Consider the following 20,573-nt stretch of genomic DNA (forward strand, 5'->3'; position numbering starts at 1 on the left):
TGTTTTTTGCAAGCCCATTACAATTTTAACCAATTTTGAGGATGAAAATAACCCTTTAAGGCTAGTTTCACACTTGCTTTTTTTGCAGCGCGTTTTTCCCGCAAAAAAACGCATTGAAAAAACGCATACATAAGCATACAACTGCTGAGTTTTTTTCAAGCATTTTTATGAGCATGCATGAAAAAAACGCAGCGTTTTTAAGCGTTTGTACGCGTTTTTAGTGCGTTTTTACCGCGTTTGCGTTTTTTTCCAACATTTTTAGGTGGCCCCTCACACTACCCAAACCATGACTTTACTAACCCTAACCCTGACCCTAACCCTAACCCTAACCCTGACCCTAACCCTTAACCAAATCATACTTAACCCTAACCCAAACCCTAAACCCTAACTAACCCTAACCCTAACCCTAACCCTGACCCTAACCCTAACCCTAACCCTGACCCTAACCCTAACCCTAACCCTAACCCTGACCCTAACCCTAACCCTAACCCTGACCCTAACCCTTAACAAAACCATACTTAACCCTAATCCTGACCCTAACCCTGACCCTAATCCTTAACAAAACCATACTTAACCCTAACCCTGACCCTAACCCTAACCCTGACCCTAACCCTAACCCTAACCCTGACCCTAACCCTAACCCTAACCCTAACCCTGACCCTAACCCTTAACAAAACCATACTTAACCCTAATCCTGACCCTAACCCTGACCCTAATCCTTAACAAAACCATACTTAACCCTAACCCTGACCCTAACCCTATCCCTGACCCTAACCCTAACCCTAACCCTGACCCTAACCCTAACCCTAACCCTAACCCTGACCCTAACCCTTAACAAAACCATACTTAACCCTAATCCTGACCCTAACCCTGACCCTAACCCTTAACAAAACCATACTTAACCCTAACCCTGACCCTAACCCTAACCCTGACCCCAACCCTAACCCTAACCCTGACCCTGACCCTAACCCTAACCCTAACCCTGACCCTAACCCTTAACAAAACCATACTTAACCCTAATCCTGACCCTAACCCTGACCCTAACCCTTAACCAAACCATACTTAACCCTAACCCTGACCCAAACCCCAACCCTAACCCTGACCCTGACCCTAACCCTAACCCTAAACCCCCTTAACTAACCCTAACTCTAACCCAAACCCCTAAATTCCATGGTTAAAAAAAAAAACGCATATGCAAAAAAACGCATACATGAGCATGCCAGTGCGCACATATGCGCATCCATAGGCTATAATGGCCATTTTTAGCGCAAAACGTGCGCATATGTGCGCATGCGCTTTTTTGCAGGGCCAAAAAATGCAACATGCTGCGTCTGGAAAATACCAACGCACACCCCAAAAAAACGCAGCGCATGAAAATCGCATACATGCGCTTACCAGCGCGCAGGTATGCGCACCCATGTTAAATATAGGGGAAAAACGCATGCGCAGGTATGCGTTTTTTTCCAGCGCTAAAAAACGCAAATGTGAAACCAGCCTAAGCCCTGAAAAAACCTTTAACTTTCATGGGCTTCTTATAGATGTGTTTTTTTTTAAATGTCATTTTAGAATGATAGTAAGAAATTACTACTACCTGAGTAGCATGGCAGCTGCCTTGGTGATAGACAGCTGAGGGGGACAACCTTCACTATATGTCATGAAGTTAATAAATACTAAGGATGATAGAATGGACTGTCGAAAATTGAAGGTAGAGTGCAGGGAAAGCAGCAATACAGAAAAAAACAATAAAAGCAAAAAAAAAAGTCATAGCACCATGATTAGGCTACTTTCACACTTGCGTTGCTTGGAGCTGCGTCGGGCTGTGTGTGGCCACTGCTAAGCTAAGCCCACGGCCGCGCCTCCTCCGGTCAGCTTCGCCTATGGGCGCATGACGCTGGCATGCGACCTGCGTACCCTATCTTTAGCATTGGGTACGCAGGCTGTGCGCAGGTATGCGTTTGCCGGTGCATGCATCCTTTTGACGGTGCACCGACCTGCGCCAAACGCACCGTGTTGCACTTTGGTGCGCTCGGCGCACCGTCAAAAGGATGCATGCGCCGGCAAACGCATACCTGCACATGGCCAGCGTACCCAATGCTAAAGATAGGGTACGCAGGTCGCATACAGCGTCATGCTCCCATAGGCGGAGCTGACCGGAGGGGGCACAGCCATGGGCGGACCTTAGCGGCAGCCGTCCGCAGCCCGACGCAGCTCCAAGCAACGCAAGTGTGAAAGTAGCCTTAGTTGTTTAATACGCCATTTTTCTTCCATTTATGTCGGCATTGTTTAAGGCCTGTAGCCTAATTTTCATGATTCACAAGAGCAAAAATTAATTATTTTTAGGTGTTGCACAGTGATAAGCAAACGTGCCTGGATAAGGTGTTATCTGATCATGCTCGGGTGCTAACCGAGTGTCTTCGGCGTGTCCAAATAATATTTTCTAGTCCCCACAGCTGCATAACTCACGGCTGTTCGTCAGAGGCACTCATGCTGGGATTGGCTAACAAACAGGCAATCCCTGCATGTGTTTTGACTGTCGAACAGCCGGTAGACATGCAGCTGCGGGGACTCATACATAGTATTTGAGCACATTGAAGACACTCGGTTAGCACCTGAGCATGATCAGATAACACCTTATCCAGGCACGCTCGCTCATCATCACCTGTGTTGAAGTAATTTCAACGAATTTGTAAAAGTTCTTGCAAAATGTGCTACTTTTGTTGACCCTAATTAAATTGGTGAACTTTATGGTAAAATGAATATAAAGTTATAAAAAAATAGTTTGACTAGAAAAATGAATTTCACTCAAACTTAGTTGGCTGGATAGTATAGTACTCTTCAAAGGAGTCAAAAGACTGTACCTGCATTTGATTTTAAACAAAAGAAAAAAAAGCTATTGCTTTGGTATATGACATCAGTTTTACACAAGTATATTACACTCATGTGAAACTGGTGCCTTCACAAACAGAATTTTTAGGAAAACTGGCATTTTTGGCCATTATTTTTACACAAATTAAAAATCCCTGCAGATACAAATTAGCTGCAAGTCAATAGGGAAATATTAAATGCACTAAAAACAGTAGGCCTCATTTATCAAAGCCTGTCTCTCATAGCATCCAATCAGAGCTCAGCTTTCATTTCTTAAACAGTTCTGGTAAAATGAAAGCTGCCATGAGATTGGTTGCTATGAGCAACAGAGACAGTCATCCACTTAGACAGTTTTCGTAAATCTGTCCTCGCACAGGGACCCAAAACATAACGGGGCCTACTCCCACCTCCATACCATGTTCTGTCACAGACACATAAAGGGGCCCATGTACTGTCTCTTCAAATGATTCCTCTTGAATTTGTGTAGCATGCTGTAGGTCTGTTGTCTTCATAACCAGTTTATGACATTTTTTCTATATATTGGTTATATATTGGCCATGGGTATTAAAAACAAGTTTTAATGTGTCTTTTATTTTTTTGATGATCTTTTGTTGCGTTTTTTATTTTACAAATCAGGGGCTCCAATAAGAATCTTGAATCTATAATCACATAATGTTTTTAAAGATATTTTAATGCGTTAAATAAAAGCACCACAAAAATGCAAGCATTAAAGCACATTATTTACAATGAAGATATTTGCTAAAAAACGCTTTTTTAAAAAAAAAATTTTTTTTACTTGAATCTCTTGGCAAAAAATGAAATGAAAACATTTGCCAAAAATACTATTTTAAAAAAAAAACCTGATTTCTTTTCGTGAATTTCTTGGCAAAAATTGACACAAAATGTCAAAAACGGTCAAAAATTGATATTACCCCTAGCGGGGAAAAAGTTAGGTCATGGTAGCGACATGTAGCCACAGTACCTAAGTAGAGGTGAGCGCTCCCGAACGTAAAAGTTTGGGATTTTTACCAGACAGTTAATATCTGATGCTAAACGCCAAACACGGAAGTCCATTGCAAAGTTCAGAGTTCCATGGGAAGTCCATTGGAGAGAGAGAGAATTTTTTTCCAGACGCAAAGTTCAGGTCCCTATTCCTTTCAATGGGGTCCGGGCTGGTTCAAGTGCAAGTGCAGTTCTGGTACCCGAACCAAACTTTAGACTAAAGTTCGAGTACCAGAAGCCCAACTTCCACGAGTCTGCTCATCTCTATACCTAAGGGCTCATTCACACGAGTGTATTGTACTGATGTGTGCTGTTTGTGTGCACCATGGGCCGCACATGGGGAGCTTATGCACCTATTATGAACAAAGTGCCAGTGCACATGGCCGAATTTCCACAATGACCAATGGTCTGTATGGAAAAAATCACAACATACTCTACTTTGATCCGATTTATGGACCAGACTACGGCATGTAAATAGGAGGCAGCTCCTGCACTTGGATATTTGGACGAGCATCAGGAGCTGCACACAGAGCCAGTCACGTCCGCAATTTAGCATTGAACCTGGCCTTAGGGTCACTAATATGGACCTGTAGGCGCTTAGCCTTACAGACAATCATGGCATATACTGTGGTATGAATATGGAAGCTTTCCAGCAGTCTTGATGGTGCAGTTTTTTTCATCATCATTATTATTATTCATTTTTATAGCGCCATTTATTCCATGGTGCTTTACATGTACATAATGTTACATTATGCAGTCAATCATTGTGCAAATCCTACTCAAGGCATCAGGAGTTGTATACAGTTGTGGCAACAAATAGGTATATAGGTAGATAGCAATATACTTCAGTCCAGTTTAAGCTGTTGAGTATTATTTTAAAAAATGGCATACATGGCAGAATCATCTCCTTCATATGAACAGGAAGAATCTAGACACATTCAGCATACACTTAAAGTAACAGCAATAAAACCCATGTAGATAAATAGGGTCAATCCTACTGATTATGCATCACTTTCAACAGTGCAGGAACAAGCCTAAAGAAAAACTAGCGAGCTTTAAAAGGAATATATCTTCAGATAATGATCTATTGTTTAAATCTCTTTTTTTCGTGTAATTTTTTCAACATTTTTGGAAATTGTTTTTTTACATATCACAATATGTATTAATAAAAATTAGAACTATTTTAATTTTCACATTGGAGCTGCTATTGGCATTTATTTTACAGAAGATTTTTTTTTTTACAGACTTTTCATCAGTCTCATTATCATTACAGACAGGATTACAATGACAGGTAATACCACCATATATACCGGATAACCAAAAGTCCATCATTCACATACGTTCCCTTGATTCTTGCTGCTTTCACAATTACATTTGCACATGCTCTTTAGATGCTTCAATACAAAAGATATGGTCTCAGCCTATTGCTGCTAATGTACATGTTAATTTCCTGAAACAGGACGCGTGAGTTTAAAATTGATCCAGTGGCCAGCGTGAAAATTGCAAGATTTATACATATATATTTTTTTTAATACAGGTTGTAATATGCACAAAAAAATGACAAAAAATAAAAAAAACACATTTAAAGAATAACTGAACGTTTATACCTTTTTTTTACATATTTGAGTGCCCTTTTAATTGCAAGTGGTGGGGTCCAGGTGTTGAGACCCCCAACAATCTCTAAAACTGCCTCTCATTCATCCCTCCAACCCCGGAGGTTAGCAGCTCAATTAATGGGAGTGCACAGCACCCATCTGAACGTGCACACAGAGTGAGACATGGATCTAATACAAAGCATAAGCTTCATAGCCTTTGAAAAGTCTCTCAGATATGAAAAGAAAAAGTTATAAAGGTTTATTTACTCTTTATCATGAAAACCTGATTTAAACAGGTCATTTTGTGATGACACTTTCCCTTTAAAAGACAAATCACATAAGTTATGGAATTTCTGTTATCAAGCAAGGATGAAATCCAGGTACTAAAAATTCCAGATATGATCAAAATATCAACGTGAACATGACCTCAGTTGACATCCCAATCCTCAAGCCACCAAGGGAAAACAGCACTAGCAATTTTATAATTGCCAGTGGGAGAGAAATTCAACTACATGAAGAAATTCCTAAAGCAGTTTTCTGATAACACATCCAGTTGTGGGACTATAACCAAACACTTCAGCTCATGCAATAAGACTCACGTAAGTTATTCGCAGATGGTCGGGACTGCATGGTTTCATAGTGCTGCATGTGAACGACGAGGTTTGCATCTCTCTCCATGTGGTCTGTCGAGCAGTGGCCCTGTTGTCTCATAACGTCAGCAAGAGCCCTGAGAACAGGAAGAAAGTTGAACTCTCATTAGTATTAGCATTGCTGTTTTACAAAGGCCTAAATGAGAGATTATTAACATGCTCAGTTTTATCCATATAAAGGGATTTCAGGTCATTTACTATAAATGTGATTAGTCATCATATAAATTGGGGGTGGTGTTGCACTGAAAGAGAATCTGTCAGATTATGGACAGCAAGAGGTAGGAGGCTGAGAGACAGATATCAGGGTTGTGTCACTTATTAGGCTGTGTACTGTAGTTTCAATACAATGAATGTTTTAGCTCTAGGAGATTATTATCACTGCCTAGACTACAGCTCATGCGAGCCCTGGTCCAGCCATGCCCCCTCCTCTGATAAGCAGCTAACTGTCTATAGATAATGTACGCAAAAAGCTGTGGTGTGTGCGGGGGCAGCTTTTGAGCTTTGCAACATGCTACATCTAAAAACTCTGATTGTGTCACAGCTGCTGCATCCAGTAAACTAAGTGATACATCACTGGAATTAGGGTCTCTTTTCTTACATTATGCTGCTCTCAAATGAGGTAGCAAAAACCCGCCGTCAGATTCCCTTTAAGATTTTCATTTATCAGTCGCAGTACCAAGTGATCTCACTCTGTAGGCTCCAGCTTTACCAAATATCATACGGTCATCCACACATTTCTAGAACAGAACCCCACTTTGTGTCTCTCCCTATATCAAGCAGAGCAGAGAGCCACTGAAAAGAGCCTATTTATTTAATCCAATTATTTCCTCTACTGTGTGATCCAGATATTATAAGATTGAAACATAAAAAACAGCATATACTGTATTAACCAGGAGTGGAGTAATCAGAGAATGATCCTCAAGTTGAGTTACATTTTTTATGTGAATTTTATGGTGCTGTCATTGTGGTCTTATTTACCAAATTGTGAGCTTGCCCGTGATCTCTGCCCTAGGAGGTATGGTAAAGCTGAGAGAATAAATATATTGAAAATAATAAAGTAAGTGTGTTTTATCTGTAACGTTTGGGGCCATCAGAATGTACCGTCAGATATTAGGTATTTATTCTAAACGATTAGTTTACATTTGGGGGGGAGGGGGCTTTTTATTTTTTCTTGAATTTTCAGAAACAAAAGTCTGAAATATTGCAGTGTTCACAGTAGTCTCACTCCAATGAAGGAGTAGAACCATCTCAAGGAGGATCACAAGGACATGGACAGCATGTGACTTACATAGGAGTGTCTGAGCAAAGGGTTTGAATACTTATGACCATGTGAAATTTCAGTTTTTCTTTTTTAATACAATTTTCTACATTTCTGTTTTCTTTTTCAGGCAAGATGGGGTGCAGAGTGTACATTAATGAGAAAAAATGAACTTTATTGAATTTACCAAATGGCTGCAATGAAACAAAGAGTGAAAAATGTAAAGGGGTCTGAATACTTTCCATACCCACTGTAGATAGATAATAGATAGATATGAGATAAAAGATAGATAGATAGATAGATAGATAGATAGATAGATAGATAGATAGATAGATATGAGAAAGATGCTACATAGATAATAGATAGACAGATAGTAATTAAAGTTTTGTAACTACAGCAAGTCCCATTTATTGCTTTGGTCTCAAATAGTATAAATAAGGAAACCTTAATGAAAATGTAATAATGCAATAATAGCACAAAAAGCGCTTTCTTGATTTGACAAGTAGATATGGAATAATCACTATTTGCACACTCATTCATGTAATTTGTTCTGACCCAATTTCATAGGCCAACGTAATTTTTTTTCTCTATTTCCAACACAAAACAATGCATCTGTCACATTATATTAAGTTACTTCAATAAGCCACATTTCATGATTTAATAAAACTCAACACAACTTGACACATGAGTCACAACAAATCAGAATATTTTATACAAAGGACTGGTCTTTTAGGGGTAAGTAGCAGCCACCCCGGGCACAGAAGATTCTGTAGTTCTCTGAATTCTGCATTGGCCTTAGCCATGAAACATTCACTTTGCTGTGGTGGTATGATGAATAGTATTGGATAATTAGTGTAAAGCTGGCGATAGATACATGTGCTAGGATGATGATATACATTATATGAAATGCTGGATGCTTTCTTACTGATAGAAAGCAATGTATTATGGTGAGAAAATATATGGACTATTTAAATATTAACACTAGGACGTGAAGAAAAGAAATCTTGTGTATAATGTCATATTTTCTACAGAAGTTAAAATTCCCTGCAGTGCACCCACAGGCACAGCAGTATACTGCGGATATTTATCATGGCAGCTCGGATTCCCTTAGTGCCTGTTTGGACTGGGTCATTAGACCACAAGATGATCCTGTTAGGCAACCAGGCTCTGATAAATAAGGTCCCCCAAAGGCCCATCAAAAGAAAACTTCATCCAAATATGATGTTGGAGACAACCACTTGTCACTAGGATCTCTTTCTTATGGATCAGTGACCTACTTGACCTTATTGCTGGTAGGTCTTGTGTGTGCAATGATAAAAACAAAGTTCATGTAGGAGTAGTACCAACATAAGCTGTCAAATGTACAGTAGTGTGCAACAGTTTGGGCACTCCTGGTCAAAATTACTATTACTGTGAACAGTTCAGCAAGTTGAAAATGAAATTACCGTATTTTTCGGACTATAAGACGCACTGGACCATAAGACGCACCCCAATTTTCAGAAGGAAAAAAGGAAAAAAAATAATAATCTTCCCGGTGCCCATGTTCCCGGAGGCCACCGCAACATGGCGGCGGCCAGCAAGGAATGTGCGGGGGCCTCCGGGCTTGGAGGAAATGCCGGCGGAGCCACCGCCCCTGCACCAGAGCACAGAGAGCCGCTACCCCTGCACCGGAGCACAGCCCGCTGCCACCACCGCACTACAGAGCCCCGCGGCACCTGCACCAGCCTCGGAGGTAGGAACATTGCGACCATAAGACGCACCTCTCACTTTCCCCAAAAATTTTTTGGGGAAAAAGTGCGTCTTATGGTCCGAAAAGTACGGTATCTCTATAAGGCATAACGGTAAAGATTACACATTTCCTCTGAATTTTAGGCAAACAAGTAAATATATTGTCCCTTTTTTACATTTTAAAAATTACAAAAAGGAAAATGGGTCGATGCAAAAGTTTGGGCAACCTTGGAGATTTCTGTTCTCAGATAACATTGACAAAGGTTTAAGACCTTAATTAGCCTGTTAGGGTTATGGCTTGCTCACTATCATCACTAACAAAGGCCAGGTGATGCAAATTTCCCAGCTTTATAAAAACCCAGCCTCCTCTAACCTTGTATCAAAAAACAGCAGCTATGGGTTCTTCTAAGCAATTAAGAAATGGCAGTTGACCGGAACAGTGACATTCAAGATAAAATGTGGAAGACTAAACAAAATTTCAGTGAGGTCTGCTCGTAGGATTGCTAGAGGCAAATCAGAACCCCCACTATGCAAAAGAACATCTAAACAAGCCTGATGCATTTTGGAAACAAGTTCTGTGGACCAATTAGGTTAAAACAGAACTCATTGGCCACAATGATCATGTGATGTGCCCCGTCCTGTGTGACACGGCCAGCAGGACGGTAACTAATACAACAGGACACGGCACGTGTAATTGTCCAGTGTGACATGGCCCGCAGGCCGGTAACTAATACAACAAGACACAGGAGAAAGGGAAACATTTACAGCAACAGCGTCCAGCACCTGAGTGCCGCCTTGGAGCAACAGAGTCCAGCACCTGAGTGCAGCTGTCCAGCAACGGAGTCCAGCACCTGAGTGCAGTTTCCAGCAACAGAGTCCAGCAACTGAGTGCAGCTCTACACCATAGCTGCCACTCCACCAAGCTTTGCAAGAATTCTTCACTGACACCATAGCTGCCACTCCACCATGCTTTACACGAACTCCTTGCTGACACAATAGCTGCCACTCCAGGACTCTGACTGAGCTGCCCTGGACTCTCCTCAGCTCCTTCCTCCACCCAGGATGGTTGTAATAGACCAACAATATCACCAACGTGAGTGAGCACAACTGACACACCTTTATTGAGTAAAAACACCTGTTAGTGATTCCCATGCAATTACACTAACCACCACCGGGGGCAAAACTCTCTAAAAACACCAGTGCAATGACCATACTGGCCAGCGGGGGCAAAACTATCTCTAAGCACAAAGCTTAGAGAGAGAAAAAAAAAGGTTACCAGTGCTCTTATCTGACATGATCCCGCATGGATCATGACAGTACCCTCCCCTTAATGAGGGGCCTCTGGACCCTCAAAACCACTCCTCATCAGGAACTACCTACAGAGGAGATGCCCAGATCCAGAGTTCACCCCAGCAATCACCTGCACTTCAGGTTTATGATAAACGCACCGCTGGTATTGGCAATATAAGTTCTGGAGGCACCACACATCTCCAAAGCGCCGTCCTGGGGAACGAGTTATATATGTGTATGTTTGATATGAGCTGGTAAGACTCCACAACACACTTCCACTAGATGTTTTTTGGTGGGACCCATACATTCGTTCACACACAGGTCCGGACCTGAACGTTTATTGCCAGACATTCGTTTGTCAATATTCGGTGAACTCTCTCTGGGATTGACAACAGAGGCGTCCCCCTGTGTTACCACACTCACACCCCTGCACTCCACCAAGGGGTACACCACCCCCCAACCCTTTCCACCACGAGGTCTGCACCTCCAGGGTTGGCTAATGGTGAGGGTAGAGACTTGCCCCTACTCCCCCGCAGTGCACCTGCTGCTCACACCGCAGAGGGAGGGAACTGGGATATGGAGAAAAAATACACTCCCTGGTCGCCTTCCTCACACGACCAGGAGGGGCGGCTTCTTCGGTGGTATGGAAGATTTGGCGTGAGCCCCGCAGACCATATCACCAGTCTGCTCACTACAGGGATACACCCCTGCACCTCGGGGAACCCCAGACAGCACCATGGGAACACCATCTCCACCCACCTGCCTGGGTACATCCTACTGTATGAGCAAGTCCTGCTCCTCAGCAGGGACTCTATGGGGCTTCTTTGCCAGGGCCGCAATTTGATTTTCTGGTTGAGCCAGAGGGAAGGCCCCAGACCCCGACTACTGCTGCAGGAACTGCTTCAACACACCATGCAGCTCCTCACTCACCCTAGTGAGGCCCAGCAGCAATTACTCACATGTCTGAACATGGCCAAAGGCTCACCAGAGAAAATGTATGGTAGGTGATAATGTCACGTGCCCCGTCCTGTGTGACACGGCCAGCAGGCCGGTAACTAACACAACAGGACACTGCACGTGTAATTGTCCAGTGTGACATGGCCTGCAGGCCAGTAACTAATACAACAAGACACAGGAGAAAGGGAAACATTTACAGCAACAGCGTCCAGCACCTGAGTGCCGCTTTGGAGCAACATAGTCCAGCACCTGAGTGCAGCTTCCAGCAACAGAATCCAGCAACTGAGTGCAGCTCTACACCATAGCTGCCACTCCACCAAGCTTTGCAAGAATTCTTCACTGACACCATAGCTGCCACTCCACCATGCTTTACACGAACTCCTCGCTGACACCATAGCTGCCACTCCAGGACTCTGACTGAGCTGCCCTGGACTCTCCTCAGCTCCTTCCTCCACCTAGGATGGTTGGAAAAGACCAACAATATCACCAACATGAGTGAGCACAACTGACACACCTTTATTGAGGATAAACACCTGTTAGTGATTCCCATGCAATTACACTAACCACCACCGGGGGTAAAACTATCTCTAAAAACACCAGTGCAATGACCATACTGGCCAGCGGGGGCAAAACTATCTCTAAGCACAAAGCTTAGAGAGAGAAAAAAAAAAGGTTACCAGTGCTCTTATCTGACATGATCCCGCATGAATCATGACGGATCAAAGGTATGTGTGGAGAAAAATAGGCCTGCCTGGACTACTGCAACACTCTATTAATTGGTCTCCCCGTTACTCGACTTTCCCCTGTCCAGTCCATACTTAATGCAGCAGCCAGGGTAATCCATCTAGCTAATCGGTACTCGGACGCATCCGCTCTTCGCCAATCGATGCATTGGCTGCCCATTCATTATATGATCCAATTCAAAGTACTTGTTCTCACCTACAAAGCTCTCCACAGTGAGGCACCCCCTTACATCTCCTCCCTCATGTCTGTCCATCGGACTAACTGACCACTGTGCTCTGCAAATGACTTTTGACTAACCTCCACACTAATCCGTACCTCCCACTCCCGACTCCAAAACTTCTCCCGCACTGCGCCAATCCTCTGGAATGCACTACACCAAGAAATTAGGACTATCCACAATTGGCAGAGTTTTAGGCTCTCCCTCAAAACACATTTGTTCAGAGCGGCCTATCACATTCTCTAATCAAAGTCATTTTATGTGAAAGTGTGCATGTGTAGCCCATTCACTATCCCCATCTATCCCCCACTTTCTCAAGATGCTGGGCCATCATTGTTAATACACACCTGTACTTTGTATCTCCCCCACCTCATTGTAGATTGTAAGCTCTCATGAGCAGGGTTATCTAATTTTGCTTTAATTATTGTATTGTTAACATTGTTACCTATGACTTGTCTTTTGAAACTATTAAACTGTAAAGCACTGTGGAATATGTTGGTGCTATATAAATAAAGATTATTATTATTCAATGAAATTTCAACAAATTGTTGATGCAAACATAACACCATCAAATGTGCTTGGTGATACTCGGATGTCTCTCTAGTAACTGTGTGCTTGGATTTGCTCAGCACTTGATGAGCATTGCTTGGTGCTCGTATGTAATGCTTGAATCCCCGCCCTGCATGTTTGCCGCCTGTTACACAGCCAATAAACATGCATGCATTGCCTGTCATTTACTGTAATGCTGTAGCTATTTTGGTAGTGGCATTACTGTGATTGGCTGGTCACATGGCCTCATCAAAAGTTTTAAAAGAACATGTGTTGCCTTGCTCGGCAAACTGATGTCATTGCATCAGTTAGTGACAGTTGTGATCAAAGGGAGAAAGTTTTCCAGGCCCGTGTGTGTACAGTCTAACTAATCAGAGTCTAGTGTGATACTGGTACTGATGCTCAACCATCATACTAACAGTCCTTCTAAGGGCTAATCCTGTGCTTAGCTGTTTGTATCAGATATATTCCGCATTTAGCCTAGGGTCAGATGCAGGAGCAATGGGAATGGCAGAGTACAGCCTCTAGGCAGGGCTTAGGGTTTTGCAGTCTGTTGCTAAATATATAGCTGCTGCATGTGACCACATTCTGTTTTTAGGGGATGAAAAAATTTACTATATGGTCATTCATACAGTTTAACATGCTTAATATTATATTATGGTAGTATATAAATCTCTAAAAAAGTTAACATTTTTTTCTGGACTCAATTAGTCATCTATAGACTTCAAAACAATGCTTAATGCTACATTACGATGGTATATAAAACTCCAAAGAGAAGCTAAAAAACATTTTCTGGATTCAATTAGTCATCCATACACTTTACCATGCTTTCTTTAAAATTATGGTGGTTTAAAATTTTTTAAAACCGCTTGGCCTAGTACAGTTCACAAAATATTTTTGTTCCAAAAATTGACTATTGTCAGTCATACAGTTTCTCCTGCTTTGTGGGACCTTTTGTTGGTTTGAAATAAAATGAAAAAAATTGCCCTGCTACAGACGTACAAATTTGGTTGTTCAAAAATTGACTATTGTGATATATACTGTATAACCTGCTTTGCGTGAAATTTCGTTGGTTTTAAATAAAAAGATATATTGGCCTTCTACAGATGTATAAATTTGGTCCCTCGGTACTCGGTCCCCAGCTGCCACTATATCTCCAATATGCATAGAGCATGTCCTTCACATCAGCCGGAAGCTAGAAGCTCAGCAGCACTGCCTCGACAAAGTGGCAAAAGGCTCTACTGAAGCTAATTTGTCTAGGAGACAAACCGCACCCCACATCGGAGTTATTGAAAGGAATAACAGACCAGAGAGATCTGTGACTCTCACCATTGAAACTACAACCAGGCATGGTCGTGTGTGATAATGGGCATAACCTGGTGGCGCTATGAAGATGGCAAGCTTCCACATGAACTATGATTTGCCCACATGCTTAACTTGGTAGTTCAGTGGTTTCTGAAAACCTACTCATACTTGCCAGAGTTTCTGGTTAAGGCACGCCGTGTCAGCGCCCATTTCCACAAGTCAGCTACAGGCAGTGTTGCAGCAGCACATGCAAGTGTCGGCTCAGTGACTGATGTGCAATGTGACCACGTGCTGCAACTCCACACTGCAGATGCTGGCAATGCTGTGTCAGTAGCAAAGGCCAGCTGTAGATTACCAGCTCTAACAAGCCCGTCGGTATTCTAGTTAACCTCCACACATAACAACTGAAGAGAGGGCATAGATGTCTGACATTTGTGCAGTTTTCTAAGACTTTGAGGACTCCACAAAGATGGTGAGGGGTGATGACACCATCATCAGTGCAATTATCCCACTTCTGTTGCCTACTTAAACAGTCGTTGCTGACAACTAAACATGAAGCTTTGCATGTGGACCAGGTGGAGATGGAGGAAGAGCATTCATTTGAACCAATGAACTATATGACCCTATCTGAGCTCATTTGAAAAATGATTAATTTTGTAAGTATAAAATAAAAAAAAAGCTAAATAAATGATAAATAATTGTCAAAGATAGTGTACAAACAACCCAATCTCCTGCAATAGTCAAGTCCAAATATTCAGGAAAGGAGGTTCAGGAATGTATAGAAGTGTTCTACAAAAGGTTTGATCTACATTATTACCATTTCAGTGACTAGTTATATGAACTTTTTGTCTAATAAAATGGCTGCAAATAGCCTTTAGGACAAGCATAGATCTAGGGTAGCAGTAGTTGTTACTGTCTCATGAATCTGTTATAGTTCTTCTAGGCTATGTTGAGATTCCTTTAGGGGAACCTGTCACTTGAAAAAATACTATTAACCTGCAGATATGGGGTTAATCTGCAGGTTAATAGCATTCTGAACCTGCACTGTGCCCGCACTTACAGCCCGGCTGCGGGGAGGAAACTAATTGTATTCCTCATGGTAGCATTTGGGTTTCAGTCACGAGGGTGGTGCCAACGGGAGTTCAGTCACCCCCTTACTGACAGCTGGCCCTAAAGTTGAGCTGCTGCTCGTATAAGTGCCGAGGCCAGGCAGGTTCAGAATGCTATTAGCCTTCAGATTAACACCATATCTGCAGGTTAATAGCATTTTTCACATGACAGGTTCCCTTTAAAGAGAATCTGTCATCATGATGAACTGGACAAACATTGTAATAGTGAATGTCGAGCTGAATAAAAATGTTTTAATATTTTTGCTTTTTTATTTTGTCTCTTTGTTGAGATATTAGCAATCAAAATATTTGACCCATTATGAGTTAATTTTTGTTAAGTCCAAGAGGAAGTTATCAAATAGTTTTCACCGGGGTCATGTACTTCTCCCTGTATGAGTTGCTTAATCATAAGCATGTAGCAACACTCAAGTGAAAGAACACCCCCCCACAATATCCTGGATCAGGTTTCTCAGTGAGTGCGAGATATAATGTCAGACAGTTATGATCTCCTCTTCTGACCTCCTGCATGATTCAGTGCAGGGGGAGGGACAGTGCATCTGAGTTTAGCTGTGTCACATTGCAAACCCTTCTATCAACTCTCCTCACATATCACTGTCAGCTCTTCTGTACAGTCCCTCCCCAAACACCACCTGTCTGGAGATGTCACAGTAATCTTAGTGATGTTGTTGTGCTTAACTTTCATAAGATCTGCATTGAGAGCAGAACAGGGCGTCATTCTATCCCACACAGGAGTGGCCCAGAACTGATTGCTCCTGTGTGAGATGTAATAAGAGCCCCGATCTTACTGCAGATTGAGTACAAGTTGCTTGCTCACAACAGACATATGTGTGATTACATCTTACACATTGAGAAACCTACTCTAAGCTATGGTGGGAGTGTGTTCTTTTTCTGCTGAACGTTGCTGCTTTCTTATTATTGGTCAGCACCATACAGGTAGAAAAAGTACACGCCCCCAGTGCAAACTCTCTGATACCACCCACTTGGACTTAGCAAAAGTTAACTAATGTGGTGCCAAATACTTTGATTGCTAATATATCCACAAAGCAGAGCCAATTTTTTTTTTTAAATGTTTTACTCCACTCTGTAGCCGCTAGTACATTGTGTTTCTCTATAGTCATTATGCAAATATATGATCTAAGTTGTCCAAGAGCTCTGAGGAAATTAGGACCACATTATTTTTGCAGGGTGGTCAGTCTTGGATAAATTCACCACTCATCTAATGGCGTGAAACAATAGATGAATAATAAACACAGCTATGTGATAGTACAAGTATAACAAATCAAGTGATATCACAATACAGGGATTTTAGAGATAGCGATGTGACAGTACAAACTCAGATATAATAAACAGTGCTGTATCTGCACAGGAATAATAGAGCTCTTGTTATATAGCTAACACACACAGTCAAGTGATAAGTGCAGAGGTGATGCAAATATTTCTGTCACATGGATCCCATAGTATCACTGTATAATATAATGAATAAATATAATGATTACTGTGATATTATACAATGGATATAACAGCCACAGTTGTAATACATGGATAATCCACACTACGAAGTCATAGGAAAGAGTACATACAACTGTACATGTCATAGTGTAAGAAATGGAAGCACAGTGATCTCACAGTGCATAAATTATCAGCTATGCTCACATGTTGCGTTTTTGCAGCTTTTTTGCTGTTTTTTTAATGCAAATTTTAAGCTGCATTTTACAGTTCCAGCAAAGTCTATGAGATTTCAGAAATTTCATTCACACCCATTCGTTTTATTTTCCTGACTGATTTTGAAAACTGCTGAATGTCACTTCTTTCAGCATTTTTTAAGCTTTTTTCATCCATAGGAAACAATGTGTTAGGGGTCAGATTTCTGCCCTGACTATGCAGGAATCTAGACCCTTACATTCTGCAGTCTCCTGCTCTCTGTCCACTGCAGAGGAGATTGCTTTGCAGCAACTCTCTCCGGAGGCTAAGTCCTTCATCCCATCCTCTGAGCATGCTCGTGGGACGATCTCCCATTGGAGTTCGGGAGTCAGGTGCTCAGGTCCTGCTCCTGATTCCATTGGTCCAGCTCAGGGTTCTGGAGACTTCCGGAAGGTCCCGTTCGCTATAAAAAGTGTGCATGGCTGTTCCGCCATGCGTTAGTATAGTCATACTTGTTGCTGTGTGTTTCTTGATGGATGCATGATCTGGTGAATGACTCATTTGAAACCTCCATTCCTATGATATTACGAATGTGTGAGGGAATGAGATAGAGCCATTATTTGCACAAGCGCCAGCGCACCATAGCTCCACAGCAACACCTGCTAGCGCCTGAAATAGCGCCTGCGTTTTTAGCGGTGTCTCTCTGCGGCACTTTCCTCGCCGCGCTGCAGTTTCAGCCTATTTGTGCGTCCGCGGTTGCGATGCTCTGCACACTAGTAACTACGGTAGGTCTTTTCGGATGTAGTGCCACTATATATAACTACCATCTACCGCGTGTGTGCCGCTGAGTCCCTGTGCTGCTAACAGGCTCAGCCTTACTATATTTATTATTTGTTACAGCAGCTCTGGGTCTTTAACAGAGTTGGCTTGTTGGACCTGGGTGATATCAAACCTTGTGCACATTACCGCCATAGTGCTCTGCTACCTTCTAGCAGCGGTTGCTACATCTACCGCACGGTGGACCCCGAGCGGCAAACACGCTTTATTTATATTTTTATTTAGCGTGTTCCGCCGTTCATAACACAATGGCTGTGTAAAAATGCAGATATTAGCTTTTTCTGCGTTTTTGGTGCAAAAACCTAAAGAAGTTAAATCAAGCTTTTTTGGGGGCCACTAAACTTTATCAACATGCACAAGAGACCACAAAAATGCAGCAAAGAAAATGCAGCAAAAAACAAGCAAAACTTGCTATTTATAAGCAGCTTCTTTACTTCCTAGAGAGCAGGTTTTGCCTGCAGATGAAAACGCATAAAATGAGTGTGAACATAGCCATAAAATGTGTTAAATATTAATCAGTTGTTAATTTATATTTCTTATTACACTCAGTTCTGTACTGAACATTGCTTTCGCTGACACTACATATGTTATTTCTCTAAGTTTAGCTCATGGTAAATGTCAACCCCATATATAGAGACCATGTGCTCTGACAGATGTATATATAAGGGGGGGCTTGCTCTAGGGGTGGCTCTCTCCTTCACTACAATCAGAGGGGACATCTCTGCTCTGCCACTATGTTGAATGGACAGCTGGTATGTAACTTAATCACCATGTGTGACTTCAAGAGAAGCTACGTGCTGAAGATAAACGCTTTTTCCATTCAGAGTTCAGAATTCCAGGAAAGAAGGATACAAGTTTAGCTATGAACAAATGGACACTCTCTTTATAATCATTTAACCTTTTTTTTATGTTTTTCTGTAATAATCTTTTCTTTGATGGAAGAATCCAAATAAACCACTACATTTTTTTATAAGAACATTGTCATATTTTAGAGTATCACATCTGGTAACAAGTCCTGAATAATACACAAGAATATGTATATTTAACATTGGAGAGCCAGCCATATCTGAATTTTTGTACTTTTTTTGCGGATTTCCCTCAACTTGCCCAAGGAGGACTGAGCTTTGCTAACATCAGATGTGCAAGTTTTCAGGAACTCCACTACTATGGACAAATCACAAGAATCAGACAGAACCTAGAAGTGAGGACTGAGAATTGCCAGATGGATTGAGAAGTACTACAAAGGCAGACGTACTACAAGATAGACGTGTGAAGACCAGAGCCCAGCGTTGAAAGGAACTACAAGCTGAGATATTTCAAGGTAAGAAACATGGATGTAATTACATCTTTTTCTAAGCAAAGTAAACTGAAATTTATGTCTGTAGATGAGTCTAATTTAGATGTTTTATGGCTCAGCTTATATGCAGAATGTGAAATGGAAAATCTAAAGTTAGATGCTAAGCTGGTGTGCTTTAATAGAGAAAGAGAGAAATTGAAAAATATTTTACAAATGGTTGATGTATTTTACAAACTTGTATCAGAGAAATTCAAAACTGACTGTGCAAAGGAAAGTAGTGATGTTCTCGAGATTGACTATATATTTAGGGAGATTGAACAACACTGTAATCATGTGTCTGTAGTAGCAGTCATTCAAGGTGACCTTGCAGACTTGGAACAAAATGGAGAAGTAGGAGGAGACTTCAGAACTGACGTAGATGCCGTAGAAGGGAAAGACGTACCACTAAAAATAGACCACTCAGAGGCCCAACTCCAAATTAAAGTGAGGAAAAATTTGTTAAAATTATGCAAAATCATTCCTGCATATGATAACAAAATCCATGTGTGTAGAAACTCTGAGGTGTTTGAGAGTTGTGTTGACAAGTTTGATTTGACTAATGAGCAGAAAAACAAGTTGTTTAAAATGTGGATCCCTGTAACCTTTTCCAGGCGGTTATCTTTAAGGATATCTGGTGAAACACATGTGAACTTAAATGATAAAGACAGATTAAAAATTCAGATTTTTTGTGCATCAAATGAAAATTATCCAGATATTGATATTCTTCAAAAATTAAGGATTGGTCGGAAAGAATGTACTTTTACATTCATGTCCATATTTGATCGGTTGTACAGAACTCTTGTTAAAAATGTCAAAACACAGTCCCTGATAAAGAGTTTTGTAAGCAAATTTGGGTTTCTAAGTCCTGCATCTCGTGTTATTGCATCACAGAAAGATACTTTATTTGAATGTGCGCAATCCCTTGATTTTGCTAGAAAACATGAGAATCGTGAAAGGAAGATAAGTCATGCTAACTTTGTAAAATCTTCTCAGAAGCCAGTATTAAACTGTCCTAAACTGAGTTATCCCCGTAATCAAATCTATGAAGAACGAAGAAAATCACATATTTGCTTTAAGCCTTATGAAATGTTGAGTTCTGACCTTCTTTCTGTAAAAAAGGCAGAATCTGATGGACAGAAGCAGGTGGTGAGTGAGATCATTGGCTTTAAACTGAACACTCTGCTCCGAGAATCCGTTAGCTTCAAAATGGCAAGAATTTTTCAGGACATTTTTTACAGAGAAATAAGATTGGGTTTAGGAATTGGCTAAAAATGTAATTAAATGTTGTGTAAAAGTGTTATACAATGTATTAATCAGTTATATGTAATTATTATATAGAGTATAATTCTGTAGTTCTATAGTTTTGTAGATATATACGATTCATACAGAATATAGAGTGTTTGTAGAAGTAGAGATTGTAGAACTGTATTTTTTAGTGAAAATTAAAATTTACTCCAGTACATATATGT

General features: G+C 41.3%; 1 protein-coding gene across 1 annotated transcript in view; it reads right to left on the reverse strand.

Moving 5' to 3' along the window:
* The window catches only part of SHISA9 (shisa family member 9), a 471,441-nt gene that overhangs the window by 339,531 nt on the left and 111,337 nt on the right, over positions 1-20,573 (reverse strand). The window contains exon 2 of the mRNA XM_073542891.1: positions 6,062-6,189. Within this exon, the coding sequence (XP_073398992.1) occupies positions 6,062-6,189 (128 nt within the window). The remainder of the gene's footprint in view (positions 1-6,061; positions 6,190-20,573) is intronic.

This window comes from Dendrobates tinctorius, unplaced genomic scaffold (assembly GCF_039654945.1).
Source record: "Dendrobates tinctorius isolate UK_male_01 unplaced genomic scaffold, ASM3965494v1 ptg000129l, whole genome shotgun sequence".
In the NCBI taxonomy this organism is placed as follows: Eukaryota; Metazoa; Chordata; class Amphibia; order Anura; family Dendrobatidae; genus Dendrobates; species Dendrobates tinctorius.